Source organism: Notechis scutatus, chromosome 6 (assembly GCF_049901735.1).
Source record: "Notechis scutatus isolate UNSWTSFEM ecotype Mainland chromosome 6, rNotScu1.2, whole genome shotgun sequence".
Classification (NCBI taxonomy): domain Eukaryota; kingdom Metazoa; phylum Chordata; class Lepidosauria; order Squamata; family Elapidae; genus Notechis; species Notechis scutatus.
The window spans coordinates 19,656,187-19,678,246 of NC_142014.1; the positions used below are offsets into that span (position 1 = coordinate 19,656,187).

A 22,060-nucleotide genomic window follows, 5' to 3' on the forward strand; every position below is an offset into this window, starting at 1 on the left:
TAATATCAGATATGTAATGTGGGTTCCAGACTGATGGGCATATATCACTCTTCTCTGTGTAATACAGTATATACCAATGCCAGGAGCCATGTTCCAAAATGGGACCACAGCAATACATTTGTGCTGTCCGCTAATTATAGTAGACATTTCATCAGGTTTTTTTTTTGCAGCATTTAAAGTGGTTTGACAGATCTGATTCTTATTGGGTAGAAATTTTAAATTTTAGTTTCCTCTTATGAGAAACGGACACTTCAGAGTACCATAATTCTTGTTTGAAAATAGCAGGTGGTAACATTTTCTGGAAAAGTGAACTCATCATGGAATGATTACTCTCAAATCAGTTAATAAGTACTTAGAACATTTATCATCAACATTATTCTGCCCTGATGCTTTGTGGCATCAAAACCCCCAGAGGTACCATAATCACATCTTGCCTTCATTTTGCCTTTTGAAGGGTTAACATAATCCTATTCTCTCATCTCTCCTTGTAACAATTAAATGTCCAGATTCTTGAGAGTTCTGGAATTTCCTGCACGTGCCCAGTTTTTAGTCTGTTCTGTCCAACTGGAAAAAACTTTTCTGAAATATTCAGTGGTGGCGAATGTGGTCCATGAGGAAGAAAAGCAATAATTCTTAGATATTTCTTGGTCTCAGCTAATCCCTGTTGACACCTGGTTGGTCCCTGGAAGGAGGAAGGTAGAGTCAACAACCATATGATTGCAAGTGCTGCTATGGACACGTAACAGAATCTGGGAGTCAAGGATTCAGATAATAAAAGACTTTTTATTTCTTCGAGAGAGAACAATTTAAACAGTTATTGAAAGCAGCAAAGACTTGCAAACCAGAAAGTACTAATTTATTCACCAAAAGTATAACATTTTTGTATCAGAAATAAAGATCTAAATTACAGAAGCTTACCATTTCCACACATTTAACTTAGATTAAAATTTGATTTTATGCCATCAATGAGTGGCAGAGATTTGTGGTAACAGGTAAGTCCTCACCTACCTATGGTAATTAGGATGTCAGGCACAAAGGATCAGGACTATAGGCTAAGTTGTAGCATGAAAGATTTATTCAAGCCTACACACAACAAATCAGGGACACGGTGGCTCAGTGGCTAAGACGCTGAGCTTGTCAATCAGAAAGGTTGGCAGTTCGGCAGTTCGAATCCCTAGCATTGCGTAATGGAGTGAGCTCCCGTTATTTGTCCCAGCTTCGGCCAACCTTGCAGTTCGAAAGCATGTAAAAATGCAAATAGAAAAATAGGGACCGCTTTGGTGGGAAAGTAACAGTGTTCTGTGCACCCTTGGCGTTTAGTCATGCCGGCCACATGATCATGGGGACATCTTCGGACAGTGCTGGCTCTTCAGCTTTGTAACAGAGATGAGCACCGCCCCCTAGAGCCAAAAATGACTAGTACATATGTGCGAGGGGAACCTTTACCCTTTACCTTATGCACAACAATTTAGTCAACTAACGGTCAGCACTAAATTGGCATTAGATAAAGGTCAAAGGAATTCAAGGTGGGGCTGACTTAGATGTTTGTGGCAACCTAGGGAATCTAAACTGATGACACTTTTAACTCCATCCCTCCCCCAGGTCTGCCTGCTCTTTTCCTGCATGGGACCAACAATTACTGGTAAGAAATGCAATCATAAAGAGCAATGTCACACAATTGCACCAACTTACACAGCAGTTGTAGCAGTCCCAGTTGCTGTTGTTAGGCAAAGACCATACGATCGCAGTACTCAATGGTCACGTGATCACCGTTTGCAACCCTCTTGCCAGCTTCCTCGTTGACTTTACTTGTTGGAAGCCAACAGTGAAGTGGGGCACTGACTGTTGTAACTGCAAGTTGGTTGCCAGGCACCCAAATCACAACCATGTGACTGCACAGATACCATGATGACTGCGTCTAGGAGGACCCGTCGTAATTTAGCACCATCTTAGCTTCAAATGGCTGCTGAACCATTTGCATTCAATGAGGGATTACTTATACTACCTGGGAATACTAGATAGATTTGCTTTTTTTGGTACCACAAACACCGTGGAACCCTTAGCAAACAAACACTGTGGAAAAGTAAAGATTTACTGTCCAGTACCACAGATACTGCTTTAATGGCCATAGAGCAGTGATGGCAAACATTTTGCACTCAGTATGTCAAAAATTCAGAAAATGCCTACCTTGGCTATGCTGGCCTGTCACACACCTCCTTCCCAGACACAAGAGGCCTCTTTGAATCTCCTCACATGACTCTCTTCTCCTCCGGATTCTCCAGAACTTGCACGAGAGGGCTCTCCTGAAACAGGATCTGTGGCATCTCAGAAATGGGCATGAAAATGCTTGCACCATTTTCTCAGAGGAGACCAAGGCTTTCCCCTGAGGATCCAAAGGCTTGGCTGATCACCAAAGATGGCGGCATGTCATGTCATCTGTAACACACGTCATAGGTTTGCTTTCACTGCTGTAGAGGAATAGAAAAGATAGCTTTGGAAAACATATGAAGAGATGATACCAGAATATCAGCTTAGCCCTGAAAAGGAGAAGAAAGGGAAGGATGAAACACAAATTTGGCCTATTTGAGAAGTATCCCTTAAACTATTTTTTCCCTCAGGGCCTCTTCCCACTTTTAAAAATTAAGGAGGACCCCCAAAGAAATTTTGTTTCTACAGGTTATATTTATCGATATTTATTATATTTAAAGTAGAAAACGACACACTTGCTGTAACTACTGCTTTTCACAATGGTTTGATGCAGTGGTGGGATTCCAATTTTTTTACTACCGGTTCTGTGGGTGTGGCTTGGTGGGCATGGCAGGGGAAGGTCACTGCAAAATCCCCATTCCCTCCCCACCCCACTAACCTGCTTTCCAGCTCCGTTCTCCCGTGCAGGGCAACAAAAGAAGACCCAGCCAATCAGCTGGGACTCAATGGGAGGCAGAGAATAGATGGAGGCGGGGCCAGTCAAAGGTGGTATTTGCCGGTTCTCTGAACTACTCAAAATTTCCACTAGAGGTTCTCCAGAACTGGTCAGAACCTGCTAAAAACCATCCCTGGTTTGATGGGATTTTAATATTGTATTATTTTTCAGCATAGGATGATGAATAATTATGATTTTGGGGGACCACTAAGAGGGTTTTGGGGGTCCCCTCAGAGTGTTTGGCCCACACTTAGAGAAATGCTGCTCTTGTGGATTAGGAGAAAAAGGAAACTCCATCAGATTCAAGATTCTGTATTACACTGTAGACCAAGAGAGTTCTAATAATTCCAATGTCATTTTTCCTTTTTCATAGAGTAACAGAGTTGGAAGGGACCTTGGAGGTCTTCTAGTCCAACCCCCTGCTCAGGCAGGAGGTTTCATTTCAGAGAAATGCTTGTCTAATCCAGTCTAAGTTGAAGGGTTTACAGTGGAATGGACAAGATTCCTCAAAGCAAACACCAATAAGGGGCATAGAATCCTAGTTCTGAAACATTTCAAGTCTCATTTAGCACCGGTGGCACTAAACAAAAGAATCATACCTGATTAAACCAGCTTTTTTGCAGGGCACCTGTGACGCATTCTCAGATTTGACCGTTGACAGGATGGTTTCTGGTCCCTTGACTTTCCTAGTTCCGCTTCTCTAAACCTCTTCCGTGAACGTTTCTTCAGGGACGATGCCCCAAACAGTCCTAAAAACCAGGTTTTAAGTTCTTATCTGCCTAAATGCATTTGTTATTATGGGAAGAAAAATCCAGTCTGGTTCCAAGCCTGGGAAAAAATAGCTGGAAATAAAAATGAGAGCCTTGGCTACAAGGAAAGAGGGTTTCTGTTTATTTGGTTTCCAGAAACGTCAGTGACAGCATGTTTCTGGGGATGGATGACCAGTTGGCTGGGTGAGTGGATGGATCTTTATACAGTTCTGGGATTTAGTGATTGAGATGCTTTAGGGCAGGGGTCCTCAACCACCGGGCCGCGGACCGGTACCGGGCCGTGGAGCACTCTTTACCGGGCCGCAAAGGGAATTTTTTTTAAAAAATGGCGGCTTTCTTTGCCTTTGGTGAATGCTGCTGGGATCGGGGATCAAGGACACAAATGAAAGAAGGGGAGGGAGGAAGCAACCGAAGCCTGTCCTGCTCTCTGGCTCAGCGGCTTCGGTTTCCTCCCGCCTCGTTCCTCTCTCAGTCGCTCTCTCGCTCCTCCACCAGCCCAGGAAGAAACTGCTTCAAAGAAGCCGGGGGTGGCTTTCCTGTCGCCGCAGCTTCCCGAGCGCCCGTTTACCCCACCCCGCCCGCCCATGCGCGGTTCAATTCACAGTGCTCCGTTCTGCCTGCCTGCCTGTCTGGTTGTTTGGGAGCAGCTTCGGCTGAGAATAATAACTATTCGCCTCTTTTTATCAGCCGAAGCTGCTCCAAACGAAGAAGGCAGGCAGGCAGGCAGAACGGAGCACTGTGGATTGAGCGCGGGCGGGCGGGCGGGGTGGGGGTAAACGGGCGCCGGGAAGCTGCGGCGACAGGAAAAGCACCACCCCCGGCTTCTTTGAAGCAGTTTCTTCCTGGGCTGCTGGAGGAGCGATAGAGTGACTGAGAGAGGAACGAGGCAGACACCTAAGGGAGGGAGACACCTGAGGATGGGGCTGAGGGAGGCAGGGCCGAGGCGCTCCCTGAACTTGGTGGTTTGCTGGCAGACGTTTTATTACCCGACTAGGTAACAACATCAGATGTTACCTAGTCAGGTAATGAAACGCCTGCAAGCAAACTACCAAACTGATTCCCGGTCCTTGAAAAATGTTTCTGCTTGAAACCGGTCCCTGGTACAAAAAAGGTTGGGGACCACTGCTTTAGGGGGTTGTGCAATGTAGTGAGCCTTATGTCATTTACTATTTCAATGGTGGTGAGTTACTCCTATTATGTCCTAAAGGTCATGTCCTGTCCTTAGAATTTGGGTGGGGGAATGTAAATTCTTAATGGAATATTTTGATGGCTATTAAAATAGGCAAGATATTATATTTTCCCAAAGGAAAACATGCTCTTAAAGGCAGAAAGCAGCCTCAATAGGAAAATTCAAGCTGCCTCAAACACCAAAGTCTTTAGAGATGGATTACTGTGTGCCCAGGCAGAAATGTAGGGCCCCCTCCTTGGGCAGGGGGTTGGACTAGATGATCTACAAGGTCCCTTCCAACTCTATTGATATGTTATGTTAATTCCATCAACTCCAGTCTGGGGGAGCTGGGCTGAAGGCATTTTTGTTTATGAATAGGCTGGCCTGGATTTAACATATTAACAGAGTTGGAAGGGACCTTGTAGGTCATCTAATCCAACCCCCTGCCCAAGCAGAAGACCCTACATTTCTGTCTGGGCACCCAATAATCCATCTCTAAAGACTTTGCTGTTTGAGGCAGCTTGAATTTTCCTAATGGGGCTGCTTTCTGCCTTTAAGAGCACGTTTCTTTATCCTTTGGGGAAATATAATATTCTGCCTCTTTTTAATATCCACCAAAATATTTCATTCTCTAGAACTGTTGGGGGAGGCTTCCCAAATTACCATTCAGTTGATCGCCATCCTGCCACCAAGCTACCAAACAACCTACTCTCTAATACACAATTTGGTTTCAGAAAAAAAAAAAAACTATCCTGTAATCTGCAACTCTTACACTGCAAAAACATATGGACTACACAACTCAATCAGGGCAAAGCAGGGCTGGGATTCTACCAGTTCGCACCTATTCACCAGAACTGGTTGTTAACATTCTAAGCAGTTCGGAGAACCGGTTGTTAGAAGAAATTCCTGGCCTAATCCTGTAAGGAAGGCAGGAAGGAAACATTCTGGTGTTGCTTACAGAAACTGCCTCTCCATTAACCCTTATTACATTCTTGGCAGGACTAGACATCCTGTCTCAGGAACTTCTCTGGAGCTTTTTTTCCCTCCTTTGCTGGTACTTTGTTTGTGTGGAGTGGCCATTCAAAGTAACAATGACACTGAAAAAAGTGACTTATGACCCTTTTTCACACTTAGGACTTGTTGCAGCATCCCCACAGTCACGAGAGGCCAGGCGAGGAGATGGGTGCTTCGATGTGAGTGATGTTGAGTTGGCCACTCCCACCCAACAACATGACCACCTAAGCCATGTCCACCCAGTCACATGACCACCATGCCACGCCCACCACCTAAGCCACGCCCACCACCTAAGCCACGCCCACAGAACCGGTTGTTAAACATTTGAATCCCACCCCTGGGGCAAAGCACTAGACGCAATCTACATAGACTTCTCTAAAGCAGGGCTCTCCAACCTTGGCAACTTTAAGCCTGGAGGACTTCAACTCCCAGAATTCCCCAGCCAGCTGGCTGGGGAATTCTGGGAGTTGAAGTCCTCCAGGCTTAAAGTTGCCAAGGTTGGAGACCCCTGCTCTAAAGGCTTTGATTCAGTGTATCCATTTCATATATTCATAATTACGTTTATTCTTATACCTACTACCTTGTCAGCGATTGACCAAATCAAAGAAAATCAATAAAAATTAAAAGCTCCACTTTCTAAAGCCCGTCCTTGCAGATCCCGGGCCAACAGAGAGCGCTGTGCGACCAAGCATCTCCAGCCAAGTGATGAAAAGCGGCCTCGGGAGCCCGCCATCTTTCGGCAACCGGGAGCTCCCGGGCGGGTTTGCGCGCTCCTGACGAACGTTCCCCTTTACAGACACTCCCCGTCCCATTCCACCTCGGCGGACACACCTCTCCGCCCCCGCCCTCCAGCGCCTCCGCCCGCCGCCCTGCTTTGGCGTGCAGGTTGGGTTGCCCAGGAAGGCAAGGCAAGGCAAGGCAAGGCCACTTTGGCTACTGCGTCTCGGGCTCTTTTCGGGGACGGCTCCGGGCGACCGAAGGCTGCGGGGTGTCTCCATAGAGACTTTGGAAGCAACCAGATCCCTTTCAAGGTTTTGGTGACAATACGCGAAGAGAAGCAAGAGAAGGGGAGGAGGAGGAGCCGGAGAGGCGAAGGGAAAAAAGCAAGCCCGCAAAAAGTGAAACGCAGCTCCCGCCGGGTCAAACTTTCCTTCCCAAGGCCAGGCGCTCCGTGCGCTCCCGGATCGTCCCCGACGGGCTAAAACAAAAAAAAAAAGACCAATTTCCTCGGCCCTCCGAAACGTGGCTTGAGAACCGAGAAGCGTCGGCCGGAGGAAACAACAAACCACCACAACCCCCAGGCGGGAAAGTTGCGCTTCTTTTCGGAAGGCGAGCCGTAACTTTGGAGCCCCCGAGCAAAGAAGGGGACGCCGTGCGCCGCCGGGCTTCTGGCTCTGGGTGGGAAAAAGGGAAAGAGGCGCGCGTCCCGGAGGATCTGCGCCACGCCGGATCTCTCTTTTTTCCCCCCTGCCGTCGGGGCTTCGGGGCATCTCACTCAACCACCTGAGGAAGAGAGAGAGAGAGAGATCGCGCGAAGAAGCCGCGGCGTTGGCAGCTTTAATGGCGAGGAGGCCGGGATCCGCTTTGGGCACTTGCCGTCCAGGGTGAGCCTCGGCAACGGCCGGCGGCGGGATTTTTTGAGGGGCCCCAGATTGGGTGGCGAGGAGCCATTTTGAGCGCCGTTTCGACGAACCACCCGCCGCCCAACTTTGAAGGTGGGCGAAAACTTCGGTCTCCCCCGTGCCGGAGGAGTGTGTGGGGGGAGGGGGAAGCCTCACCCCTTTCCGGGCTCCCCAGCTGCTGATGGACGAGGCCGGATGAGCAGCTCAGGGGAGTGGATGGATTTTGTAGCCCTTCGGCCGTCCCCCCTGCTTCCTAAGCCTCGGAGATGCTCCGTTTGCCGGGGGCCGCCTGCCTGTCGTGGATCTGGCTGCTGGCGCTCGCGACGGCGGGCTGGGAGCTGCATCTCCTCTGCGGCGGCGGCGGCAACGGCAAGTCGGGCCGTTTGCTCTTGGACCTGTCGCTGGGGCCGGAGTGGCTCTGCGCTCTGGACGAGACTCGGACGCCCCGTCAGCTGAGGGACGCCGTGGAAGCGACGAGCGACGGGCTGCTGAAGACGACGGCGGCGGCGGTGGAGTGCGCGGGCCTGAGGAGAAACCCGCTGCCCCTCCATTTGCGCCTGGCTTCTCCGGCCGGCGGCCTCCTTCTCTCGCTCCGCCTGCCCGTTTACCTGCACGGCTGGGGCTCCCCCGGCCGATCCTCCCACGTTGCCGCCTTGCCTCGCCTGGCCGCTTCTCCAGCTCTTCCCCACGGGCAGCGTTTGGCTTCTCTGCTGTGCTTCCCTCCACCCTCTGGGCAGCGGCAGGTGTTTCCCAAAGTGGGGGAGGCCAAAACGGGACCCCTGCTCTGGGCTCTCATGACCCTGACCAGTTTCCCACGGTGCGCCTGCCCCAACGGCCGGCCTTTGGGGGAAGTTGGGGAGAGACCCCTAGACTGCCATCTTCCCCGAGTCAGCTGCCCCCTGCAGCTTCTTTGTCACTTGAAGAGGACCCAGCGGAGTGTTTTGGTCGAACTGGGAAGGCCGAGGCATTGGGGAGTGGAACAGCCAGTAGGGGATAAATTGGAAGTGAATAGAAGCAGGCAAGAGATTTTCCCCACCCAGAAGGATGGCAATTGGGATTCTGGGCCTCGGGGACCTCGGAGGATGAGGAGTGTGAACAGCCCACCTCAGTTCAAACTGCCCAATTACCAAGTTTCAATTGCTGAGAACCAACCTGCAGGTACCACAGTCATCACCTTAGAAGCCCATGACCCCGACGAAGGGGAGGCGGGCCGACTGACCTATTCAATGGAGGCCTTTTTTGACAAGCGATCCAACGATTACTTCTCGGTTGATTCTAAGACGGGAGCGATAGTCACCAGCCGTAAGCTGGATCGAGAGACAAAAGACACCCATGTGCTTCAGGTAACGGCGACGGATCACGGGGCTCCACGGCATCGCTCAGCCGTCACCTTCCTGACTGTGACCGTCAGTGACACCAATGACCATGATCCCGTGTTTGAACAGCCGGAGTATCGAGAGACCATTAGAGAGAACCTGGAGGTGGGTTACGAGGTGCTAACTATTCGTGCCACAGATGAGGATGCTCCGGACAATGCTAATTTGCTCTATCGCATCCTAGCACCAGGCTCCGGGGAAGGGATTTTTGAGATTGACCCATATTCTGGTGTTGTGAGAACCTGTGCCACTGTGGATAGAGAAGAAGTCTCAGAATACCATCTTGTGGTCGAAGCCAATGACCAAGGGAAAGACCCAGGTCCACGAAGCGCCACGGTTACGGTGCATATCACAGTGGAAGATGAGAATGACAATTCCCCACAATTCAGCGAGAAACGCTACTTGGTACAAATACCAGAGGATACTCCAATCAACAGTCAAGTACTACAAGTAAAAGCCACAGACCGAGACCGGGGCAACAATGCCCAGGTCCATTATAGCATCGTCAGTGGCAACCTGAAAGGCCAGTTTTATATCCATTCTTTCTCTGGCTCTATCGACTTGATCAATCCCCTGGACTATGAGACCATTCGAGAGTACACTCTCAGGATCAAGGCACAGGATGGAGGGAGGCCTCCGCAGATCAATTCGAGTGGGATGGTGTCTATCCAAGTGTTAGACGTCAATGACAATGGCCCTATTTTTGTGAGCACCCCCTTTCAAGCCACAGTGCTAGAAAATGTCCCCGTAGGATACTCCGTGTTACACATTCAGGCAGTAGATGCTGACTCTGGGGACAATGCTCGCTTGGAATACAAAATCTTCGAGCTCTCCCATCTCGCTGCCTTAGCATCCCCAATACAGAGGAATACAGGGTTTCCATTCCAGATCAACAACAGTACAGGTTGGATTACCGTGTCAACTCAGCTCGACCGAGAGACTACAGAGAATTACCACTTTGGGGTGGAGGCCAGAGACCAAGGAGTGCCTGTCATGTCTTCCTCTGCCAGTGTATCTATCACTGTCCTTGACGTCAATGACAACAGCCCTACTTTCACTGAAAAAGTATACCAGCTCAGGCTGAATGAGGATGCGGCAGTAGGCAGCAGCGTCTTGACCCTGACTGCAATGGACAAAGATGTCAACAGTGTAGTAACCTACCAGATCACGAGTGGCAACACAAGGAATCGCTTTTCCATTACTAGTCAGAGCGGTGGTGGTTTGATCACTCTGGCCTTGCCCCTTGATTATAAGCAGGAAAGGCAGTATGTGTTGACCGTCACTGCTTCAGATGGAACTCTGTTTGATACGGTACAAGTCTTCATCAATGTCACAGATGCCAATACGCACCGACCAATTTTCCAAAGTTCACACTATACCGTGAGTGTCAGCGAGGACAAGCCCATTGGAACATCCATTGTAACCATCAGTGCCACGGATGAAGATACTGGAGAGAATTCAAGAATTACTTACATCTTGGAAGATAACATCCCTCAGTTCCGCATTGATCCGGACACAGGAACCATCACTACCTTGATGGAATTAGACTACGAAGACCAAGCTTCTTACACATTAGCCATCACAGCCCAGGACAACGGGATCCCCCAGAAGTCTGATACCACCTATGTGGAGATCCTCATTCTAGATGCCAATGACAATGTACCTCGTTTTCTTCGAGATCGGTATCTGGGCTCTGTTTTTGAAGATGTACCCCTGTCCACCAGTGTTTTGCAGGTGTCCGCGGTAGACCGTGACTCGGGTCCCAATGGACGCCTGACTTATACTTTCCTGGGTGGGGACGATGGTGATGGAGATTTTTACATTGAAACCACATCCGGGGTGATACGGACGTTGCGCAAGCTGGACCGTGAAAATGTGGCTGTCTACAGCTTGCGTGCTTTTGCTGTGGATAAGGGTAGCCCACCGCTCAATGCCTCTGTCGATATCCAAGTTACTGTCCTGGATATCAACGACAACCCCCCTGTTTTTGAACACGATGAATTTGACATCTTTGTTGAGGAGAACAGCCCTGTGGGTTCAATCGTGGCCAGGATTAGTGCAGTAGATCCTGACGAAGGAACCAACGCGCAGATCATGTATCAGATTGTAGAGGGGAATATTCCTGAGGTCTTCCAGCTTGACCTTCTTAATGGTGACCTTACAGCCCTGATGGATCTGGATTACGAGAGCCAGACAGAGTATGTAATTGTGGTACAAGCTACCTCGGCCCCACTTGTGAGCCGAGCTACTGTGCACATACGCCTGCTAGATCAAAACGACAACCCTCCTGTGTTGCATGACTTTCAGATCCTATTCAACAATTATGTCACCAACAAATCCAATAGCTTTCCTTCTGGAGTGATTGGCAAGATCCCTGCCCATGATCCTGATGTATCTGACCAGCTTGACTATACCTTTGTCCAAGGCAATGAATTAAACCTGCTGGTGTTGGATTCTGCTACTGGAGAACTGAAGCTCAGCCGAGATTTGGAGAACAACAGACCCTTAGAGGCCATAATGAAAGTATCGGTTTCTGGTAAGTGTATTTCTTTTGGAGTTTGTGAAGTCAGATAATGGTAGCTGCACTCCGTTTATTTATTGGACTGACAGCATAGGCAAATGGGAACTTTATACATTTTGATTTTTAATTTTCTGTTCTGGCTGGGCAATTCTGGGAGTTAGTTCATGGATCTTAAAGTGACTGAGGTTGAGAAACACAGTTCTATACTGATGTATTTTAGTAAGAAAGCTGAAAGCAGACAAGGAAAACTGTTGAACAAAGTCATGCTTTGTTTTGATACTAACTCTTTAGGAAGATTTAGCTAGTCATATTGTGATCCACAAAAACTTGGATAATATAAGGTTAATCAAGGTATAATGAATTTCTGCTGGTGAGCTTAAGTTTAAATTATTCAAATGTTGAACATATATTAAAAATAAGTCAATAATAAGCTAGATCCTTCGAAGTCAGCTGTAGTTCCTGTTCCCATACCTTCAGAGCTTTGTCCCAAGCATAGTTAAACTAGTAGCATTAGGAAATTTGACTTAGTTCAGATGAATCCTAACTGTCTATATTGGATGATTCCTTATAATTATAATGAATATGTCTGTAGGAGGAAATGCTCAACAAACAGCTTTCTTGTGAGATTATAACGGATGTATCTATCTAGAATATTTATATAATTTAACACGATTAACATTTTAAGCCCAAAGTTCATTAATGTAAATGAAGAAGATGGCAACAGTAGAATTAATAATCCTAAAGCAAACCAGAAGCAGAAGATTTGGCAGGATTCCTGCCTTTTGTATATATCTATTGTCATTATTTCCAGACATATTTTAGTAGGAGTAGAAGACTTTAAGGGCAAATTCCATAGCATCCTGTTTGATGATTAACATAATACATTTTGCCTAGCCAAGATAAATCTAAATGCATTTGCAGTATTAACAAGGATTACTTTGATATTGTTGGTGTAGTAAGAACAATGTATCACTATCTCTAAAGCAGAACAAAAAGGATTTCCACATACTAATTAATATGATGCTCCAAAAATATGTAGGGACAATATTTTGGCTCTAAGAGGCAATATTCTGGGCGATGTAGCTTTCATGGACAAATGTTACACAAGTAAAAACAGTTTTATAAACCCTCCTGTGAAATTAAAGGAATTTAGGCTGGATTTTATCTTCTAATTTTATTTTGCCATGAATTTTCATAGGCAAGACTGGCTCCATCCATTCGACTTTATGAAGAGTTTAATTAGTTAGAGAGCTTAAAAAAACTTGCATTGAGTCTGACTAAATGGCTTTAAGTGCTCTTGAATACTATTTCATTATTATTTTGTAAGCAACTTTGAAAAATATTAGGAAATTAAGAATTGTAGAAGCAATCTCATTCATTATAGTAGACATCTAGTTGCTTCCTGCAAGAGTTAGTTGCACATCAGGTAGTTAGTTTTAAACAAAATTTACGTTGGATCTTATTCGGCAAAGCAATTCATGTGTTTAAATGTACCAGGTTTTGTTTTCTAAGATAAACTAATATATTCTACTGGAGATTGCTAATCATTTCTTATGTTAAAATGGCTTTAAAATATTCAAATAGTTTATGTGCTTAATAGTCAATTTTACTATAGAGTTATATCTGAAAAACACATAAAGCACATTTTGTAGGGAATAATCTGCTCTTGCATTTGGACTGTCATTCAAACTGTGCCATTGCTCTTTATAATTATAGCATCAGTGTGGCCAAGTCCAGCCTTTTCCAGTTTTATTCTTCTGGGTTGTTTTTTTTCAAGCGTTCCAACCATCTGTAGCTCTTGTTGACCTTTTGAGCCTTATTGTGAACTGTATCTTGTTAGAGATGCTTTTCACTCCCGATAGTCTTTTTGCTTTTGTGTGAAATGGCTTCAGCATGTGTATTAAATTTGAAAGGTGTTTTTCCTTGCCCCCTTTGTGTTGAAATGTTACTCAAATTAGTCTGATTCTGTCAGCACTTAATTAGAATGCAGTGCCAAGGAGAGGAGAAGTCAAGTCAGCGCAACAGTAATTCTATCATGCTTACGCAACAGTGCTAACACTCACCTTTAGCTAATAGTAATACTGTTAAAATCTATTACTTTATTCAACTTATTCTTCCTTTATTTCACTAGATTTAGATGCCAGTTACTCTGGGTGGTTTGCAATTTAAACAAAAAACAATTATTCCATATATACAATATGGAAAAAAACCAACGTCTGTCGAGACAGTATACTAAGTACATTTGATAACTGAGTAAGATTTCATTCAGATCTTTACCAATAATTAATTGTAGTTAACATAGTCCTTACTTCTGTGTTAGGTAGAGATTTCCAGAGATAATATCTGAGTTGACTTGATTATATTGGCTTGTAGTGACTTGTTTTGGATTCTGCCTATGGTCATAGTCAAGCTGAATCAACTGATAACAGTATAATAATATCTAATGTTGAAAGATAAAGGACATGTCATAAAAACAAACCTCAAACATGAGTTGATAAAGTTCAACACAGAAGGAAAGGAGTTTAAGTTAAGATTTTCACTATAATAATCCTAAAGATTCCAGTGGATGTAAGCAGATTGAATATATCTAAAAATGAATTTAACATGTGAACGTTTCAATGTTTCAAATACCACTGTGTGTGTTTATTGTCTTCAAGTCTGTTGTTTCTATAGGATTTCCCTGGGGAACCAAGTGTCAATCTAAACAACCCCTTCATTCAGACCCAAATTAAAGCTCTTTGAAATATGGTAATGACTGCCTTAATTGAAGGAACAAAATGCAACACATAATTATTTGTACACAGTTACAGGGGTATTTTGTATAAGCGTGGGAATTTATAGTGGTGTGAGTATTATTTTTACTGGAACTGTAAATATATTGCAGCGTATATTGGCTTTATTGCTTCTGTGCAATTTTAACTCTAGTTGGTTTTTACTTCTTAATTTTAACTGTGGCTGGAACAAGTCTGGATCCTTCAGTTGTATGATATAAATGCAGGTAGTCCTTGACCTATGACCACAACTGAGACTGGAACTTCCATTACTAAGTGATGCAATTGTTAAGTGGGTCACACCCAATTTAATTAGCAATAGCAGTAGCACTTACACTTATATACCGCTTCACAGTGCTTTTGCAGCCCTCTCCAAGCGCTTTACAGAGTCAGCATACTGCCCCCAACAATCTGAGTCCTCATTTTACCCACCTCGGAAGGCTGGAAGGTTGAGTCAACCTTGAGCTTGGTGAGATTCGATCTGCCAAATTGCAGTCAGTCATCAGACGTAGCCTGCAGTACTGCATTCTAACCACTGCATTCTAACCACTGATTTATCATGATTTATTTAGCAAATCATTCTGGTCATTAATTAAATCAAGAAGCACTTAAGCCAGTCTGGTTTTCCCCCTTTGGTTTTCCTCATTGGAAAACCGCTGGGAAGGTTGGAAATGGTGATCACATGACACTTGTATCCTGCAACTGTTGTAAATCCATGTTGGTTGCCAAGCACCTGAATTTTGATCACATGACCACGGGGGCATTGCAATGGTCATAAGTGGGGGGACTTTATGTAAAACATTTTTTCCCAACACTGTTATAACTTTGAATAATGGTTAAACAAATAGTTGTAAGTTGAAGATCATCCGTAGACTTTTTGTATTACACAGTGTAAACTTGAAGAGCTAAAATCGTTAGGAAATTTTAAACCGTGAGATATTGAATAGTTTAGACTACAGCAGTTAGCTGTAAAGTGGATATTACGTATATGTGAAAAATGTTAATTATATGAGAGATGAAACTGAATAATATTAATGCATTGGATGAAATTTTGGCCATTGAATTAAAAGCTTCAAGGTAAAATTTGATCAGCATTTAAATGAAGAAATGTTTAAAATACGTACATCACAAGAGAGTTTTCTACAATATTGTTGCAATAATTCAAAATGTAGCTGAATTATGAAGAAGTTACTGAAGATAAAAACAAGCTCGAAGCTTTTTTTAAAAAAAATTACCTCATCATTACAGTTGACATTCACTTATGATATTTTAAATATTCTTGTAATATTTAACTTCCTTACTTATTTCTTGATTTTAATGGAGGAACCCATTGGACACTCATCTATTTGCAGGGAAAAACACACTCAAACAGCTGTTTCTTGGATCTGTGGTAGAATTTTGAAAGTGGTACTGTAAGTGATAAATAAAATGTTACATATGTACAATATTTAATAAGTAATCTCTTTTTAATTAGAGTAAAACATGGGAAAAAGTAAGATGTCTAATGCTTGCAGCAGAAACAGTTTATTCTACAGTTTAATGTTAATGTTTACTGTTTAATGCCATCACTCTGCTAAACAACTAATTTCCACGACACTGTCAAACTATTTACTAAGACTGTATTACTATTATTCTTCTCATCCTTCCTATTACCTATCTCCTCCCACTTACCACTATAACCTGGTTGCTTGTATCTTTACAATTTATATTGTTTTATTTGTTTCCTAGTATGATTTGATTGCTTATTTAGTAACCTATGACTATCACTAAGTGTTCTATCTTATGATTCTTGATGAATATATTTTTTCTTCTTTTTATGTACACTGAGAGCATGTGCACCAAAGTCAAATTCCTTGTGTGTCCAATCACACTTGGCCAATAAAGAATTTATTTATTTATTTATTTATTTATTTGATTTGCCAATTGTTTACAAGATAATAAGTATAAATGTATACATAGTTGTGAATACATGAAATGGTTACATATAAGAAAAATAAAAGAATAGGAGAAACAATAGGACAGGGACGGTAGGCACGTTGGTGCGCTTATGCACGCCCCTACAGACCTCTTAGGAAAGGGTGAGGTCAATAGTAGACAGTCTAAGGTTAAAGTTTTTGGGGTTTGGGGAAGAAACTACAGAGTCGGGTAGAGTATTCCAGACATTGACCACTCTATTGCTGAAGTCGTATTTCCTGCAATCAAGTTTGGTGCGGTTTACTTTGAGTTTGTATCTATTGTGTGCTCTTGTGTTGTTATGGTTGAAGCTGAAGTATTCATTGACAGGTAGGACATTGCAATGTATGATTTTGTATACCATGCTTAAGTCAGACCGAAGACGGCGTAATTCAAGGTTTTCTAGTTCTAGAATTTCAGGTCTGGTGGCATAAGGTATTCTACAGCGAGTAGAGAGTGGAGAACTCTTCTTGTGAAATATTTCTGGACTTTCTCAATTGTGCTAATATCAGATACGTAGTGTGGATTCCAGACTGATGAACTGTATTCGAGTATTGGTCTAGCAAATGTTTTGTATGCTCTGGTTAGTAGTGTGATATTACCAGAGAAAAAGCTACGTAGGATTAGGTTAACAACTCTTAATGCCTTTTTGGCTATGTAGTTGCAGTGTGCTCTAGCACTTAGATCATTAGAGGTGAGTATTCCAAGGTCCTTTACAGAGCTTGGGTCATCAACAAGATCTTGACTATTCAGCTTGTATTTTATTTTCTGATTTTTTTGCCAATATGTAAGACAGAGCATTTATTTGTTGAGATTTGAAGTTGCCATTTGTTTGACCATTCGGATACATAGTCAAGATCTTTTGAAGGGTAGCAGTATTGTCTGTGGTATTGAACAGCTTTACGTCATCAGCGAAGAGAACGCAATTGCTCTTAATATGATCACAGAGGTCGTTTATGTAGAGTATGAAGAGAGTTGGTCCTAGAACACTGCCTTGGGGAACACCACTATTGACAGGTGACTGGATTTGATAGGACGCTCCCGATTTTGACCATTTGTTGTCTGTTTGACAGGAATGCTTCTATCCAGTTATTCAGTTGTCCAGAGATACCATAGGATTTTATTTTTAGGAGTAGTTTGTCGTGTACCACTGAATCAAAGGCTTTACAGAAGTCTATGTAGATTGCGTCTATTGTTTTGCCCTGGTCGGTTGTGTCGTCCATATGTTTTTGCAGTGTAAGAGTTGCAGATTACAGGATAGTTTTTCCTGAAACCAAATTGTTTATTGGAGAGTAGGTTATTTGTCTCTAAGTGAAGGATGATGGATTGGTTAATAATTGATTCCATGACTTTACAGGTGACGCAGCATAAGGAGATTGGCCTGTAGTTTTCAACTAGGCTTGGGTCTCCCTTTTTGAAGATGGGGATGACTGTGGCTTGTGACCATAGGTTAGGCAAGGAGCTGGTTCTGAAAGATTTTCAAAGATTATGCTTAGAGGTTTGGCTATGGCAGAGGATAGCTTTCTTAAGAAGTAGGCACATATTCCGTCCTGGTCCAATAGATAGAGATGGTTTTAGGTTGCGTATTGCTTTTTCAACATTGTCTTCTGTGAAATCGATATGTATTAGATCATTGTTGTTATCTGTGGTACGGCTAGGAAATATTGGGCATGATCCATTGCTGTTTACAAATACTGAGCCGAAGAATGTGTTAAAGATGTTGGCTTTAATGGTGTCGTCGTTGCAGTCTTTACCATCAGGTCCTATCAAGGGAGGATGGACCTTGAGTCTTTTAGTTTGTTGTTTACAAAATTGTAAAAAAGCGGGTGGAATTGGTGCTTAGAAGGTTTTCCTCTTGTTTAATGTGATAATTGGTGCATTCGGTCTTTATCTGGTGGCATAGATTTTTGTATCGGTTTTGAAATTGGCAACGTGACCAGATTTGTTTTTCCGCCAGAGTGATCTCTTTTTGGATTGAAGTTTCCTTATTGATATGGGTAATCTGCTTTTTGTTTTGTTTTGGGAGTTGTTGTTGGTACATATAGTTTGATGACTCTTTTGACTTCAAGTAAAAATATGTTATAATGGTCTTCAACAGTATTGCATCCAGTGAATAGAGATTGCCAATCAAGGGATGAGAGATCGTTGTCTATAAGATCATAGTTGCCTTTTTGAAGTTACAATAGGGGATTACATCATTGTGGTGATTTTTGTGTGGATGTATGTTGAGACAAAAGTCGATCATATTGTGGTCACTACTGGAAAAGGGTTCTTTAGATTGTATTCCGTAGATTAGGTTCAAACTGTTGCAGAAGATGAGATCGAGGCAGTTGTTTAGTCTAGTGTTGTTGGTTACTAGTTGTTCCAGTTCTGTTCTGTTCTGTTCTACTCTACTGTAGAAAACTCAAACTGCATTTTAGGAAAAGGAATGGAAATTGAAACTTGGTTAGATGGATACTTCAACACCATCCATAAAATAATGTAACACAAAGATAAATATAAGAGGTATATTGTGTTTGCATACTCGGGTATTTATGTCTATGCTGAAAGTCAGACATACTTGACGTCACAGCCTATTGATGTAGACATCAGTCAATCCAAAGAAGATATTCAAAATCCTATTTTACAGTGGCTTCAGAACTCGATGTCTTTTCTAGTGGAACTGGTTTTCTGCAAGCACTTTCGCATTCAAGCACACTCTTGAATCTATACTTTAAGAGGTCTGGTTTCTACGCAAATTAGTGGTGGTTGAATTCAAATACTTAGTGAATTGCTGTCTGAATACCATTGCAATGTGAAACATTTTAATTAAGTATGTAAACATTTCACAAATGGATTAATGGGGACTGAGATAAGACTTGATGCTTTCCTGTTACCCCTAAACACATGCAGATATCCCTCATATGTATTTTATAATTGTATTGATTTTTTGCTTTCTAATAGGGGTCCTGCTTTATTTAAGACTTTCCAATTGCAGGTCCTGTCTCTGCGATGGCGATCCTGTGGCACGCAGAGACATTTGTGCAGGCACGTGAGCCCCAGCCAAATTTACCTGCACTGCATATGCGTGCTCCTCCCAGCTGATTTTTGGCCCATTTGAGGACTTTTTCGCCCTCCTGGAGGCTCGAGGGAAGTCTCTGCAGCCTCAGGAGGCCTGTTTTTTGGCCTCCAAAGTCTGCAGAGGCTTCCCTCGAGCCCCCGGGAGGGCGAAAACGCCCTCCCTCAGACTCCAGAGGCCCTCCGGAGGCTGAAAATGGGCACTTCCGGTATTTCCCAAAGGCCCATTTTTCGGCCTCCCGAGGCTGCAAAGGCTTGCCTCGAGCCTCCGGGAAGGCGAAAAAGTCCTCAAAACGGGCCAAAAATCAGCTAGGAGGCGTGCACATGCGCAGTGCAGGTAAGGGGGCGGGTGGGTGTTGCGCACGCATGTGCAGTGGGGACAACGCATTGCATTGTGGGTGCTGGCGCATGCGCTATTGCGCACTTGCATGCTTTCAGCGCACCACAACAAAAAGGTTCGCCGTCACTGCCCTATCTCATTGAGATGTTGAATTTTGTTAGAATTACAGAGTGAGCTATTCTTTTTTTTTTTTTTTTTACTGATGTTTCTACATCCTTGTGCAAAGGCTTATTTCATGATTTGGCTGTTACCTTTTTTGCACAGGAAAGAAAAGAGCTGCTTTAGATGCCATCAAAGGATGGATTAAGACATGAACTGTCTTTAGTAGTCTCCCTTCTGTCGCTAGGGAATTAAATTCCGTTAATGTAAAATGTTGCTGTCATGATATCCCTTTAGGTCAGACAATTATCTGATTGTCCTTTTCTATTGAAAGCAGGATATAATTTATTCTGATTATGAATCACTTATTTTGATATGATGGTTAGATAACATTTCCCTCCATACAGAACGAAGCATTCATCTATCATCTGCCATATACTAAATACAGTAAGAAGTAAATATTTAATGAATTCTGAAATGTGATGAGGTTCAGTGCCTGTACGTGTTAGTTTAAGGATAATTTGAATTACAGAATGACTTCATATACATATTCTTGTATTCATAAGAACTCTTAGGAAACTACTGTTGCCTATATAAGAAGATATTTTCTTCTGAAACGAATTGTATGCTGTGTTGAATTCTACTAGGGAGAATTCTTAAACATCAAGTGTATGCTCCTAATATGACAATGAGAAAAGGAAATGAGAAAAGTTGTGCTTTATGAACAAAATTCCATTCAAAATCCTTCGAATTCATAATGTTCTCGTGTTAGAAAATGTGCTGTTGTGTCTCCTTGTTCTTGTCTACAAGTGTTTCCTTTTTAACCATGATGTTTCATTAGTTCCTTGATTATGAAAACTATATTTAGGTGTATTCTGGGGGAATAATCTAATTTACAAAACCAATATAATTAATTGTTCTTTATTGAGGATATTGTTGAAAATCTAATTCAGAAGAGGCAATGGAGAGCGATTTTAGATTTGTGGAATGTTCAGGGTATTCCTGTGTCATGTAGGATGTTATAGTATACCTTTTCATATTGGCTAAAAAAGATATTGATACATGAATGCCTTTTCTGGAGTTACTTGTATGTTACTGATAAATTGGCTGTGTTTGTGTGTGTGTATGTATTTCAGTGTTGCTGATTTGATTGCATTATATAGTATCTGTTCAAGTTTCCGTGTGTTGAAGTCTCTGAAAATAATCCAGTTCATATCCAATAGAATTGTACATTTCTTCCTATGATTCATTCCCAAATCTTCCATCCCACCATTAAATCTATGTATTAGTTCGTGCCCTGACTATATATCTCTTTACATTTTGAGAACTCTATGATTTGTATGCATGTTCAGGATTGCTGGATAAAAGTGCGGATAGCAGCTGTGAATGTTTTACAGGCAATTACTATTTTACCCACATAGAAGAGAAGCCAACAATTCCTTAAGACTGTGCATGTTCCAATATTTATATGCACAATCTAAGGGAGGGGAAGAACATGTGAAGGAATTGTATGCAATATTCAGAATATTTATGTTTTTATTTTTTATTTATTTGATTTGTCAATCACTTACAAGATAATAGGTATAAGTATACACATAGTTATGAATACATGAAATGGGTACATATAAGAAAAATAAAAGAAACAATAGGACAGGGACGGTAGGCACGTTGGTGCACTTATGCACGCCCCCTACAGACCTCTTAGGAAAGGGGTGAGGTCAATAGTAGACAGTCTAAGGTTAAAGTTTTTGGGGTTTGGGGAAGAAACCACAGAGTCAGGTAGAGTATTCCAGACATTGGCCACTCTGTTGCTGAAGTCGTATTTCCTACAATCAAATTTGATGTGGTTAACCTTGAGTTTGTATCTATTGTGTGCTCTTGTGTTGTTATGGTTGAAGCTGAAGTATTCATTGACAGGTAAGTCATTGAAATGTATGATTTTATATACCGTACTTAGATCAGACCGAAGACGGTGTAATTCAAGGTTTTCTGGGTCTAGAATTTCAAGTCTGGTGGCATAAGGTATTCTACATCGAGTAGAGGAGTGGAGAACTCTTCTTGTGAAATATTTCTGGACTTTCTTAACTGTGCTAATATCAGATACATAATGTGGGTTCCAGACTGATGAGCTGTATTTGAGTATTGGTCTAGCAAATGTTTTGTATGCTCTAGTTAGTAGTGTGATATTACCAGAGAAAAAGCTATGTAGGATTAAGTTAACAACTCTTAATGCCTTTTTGGCTATGTAGTTACAGTGGGCTCTAGCACTTAGATCATTAGAGTTGAGTATTCCAAGGTCCTTTACAGAGCTTGGATCCTCAACAAGGTCTTGACTATTCAGCTTGTATTTTATTTTCTGATTTTTTTTGCCAATATGTAAGACAGAACATATTGTAAGACAATATGTTATACATATTGTAAGACAATATGTAAGACAGAACGGTTT

The 22,060-nt window shown here is 42.9% G+C and overlaps 1 protein-coding gene across 3 annotated transcripts in view; it reads left to right on the plus strand.

Moving 5' to 3' along the window:
* Window positions 1-6,827: 6,827 nt before the first annotated feature.
* The window catches only part of CELSR1 (cadherin EGF LAG seven-pass G-type receptor 1), a 176,945-nt gene continuing 161,712 nt past the window's right edge, over window positions 6,828-22,060 (plus strand). For all 3 annotated transcript variants that reach the window (XM_026677651.2, XM_087969432.1, XM_026677652.2), the window contains exon 1: window positions 6,828-11,409. In XM_026677651.2, the coding sequence (XP_026533436.2) occupies window positions 7,764-11,409 (3,646 nt within the window). In that variant the 5' untranslated portion in view covers window positions 6,828-7,763. The remainder of the gene's footprint in view (window positions 11,410-22,060) is intronic.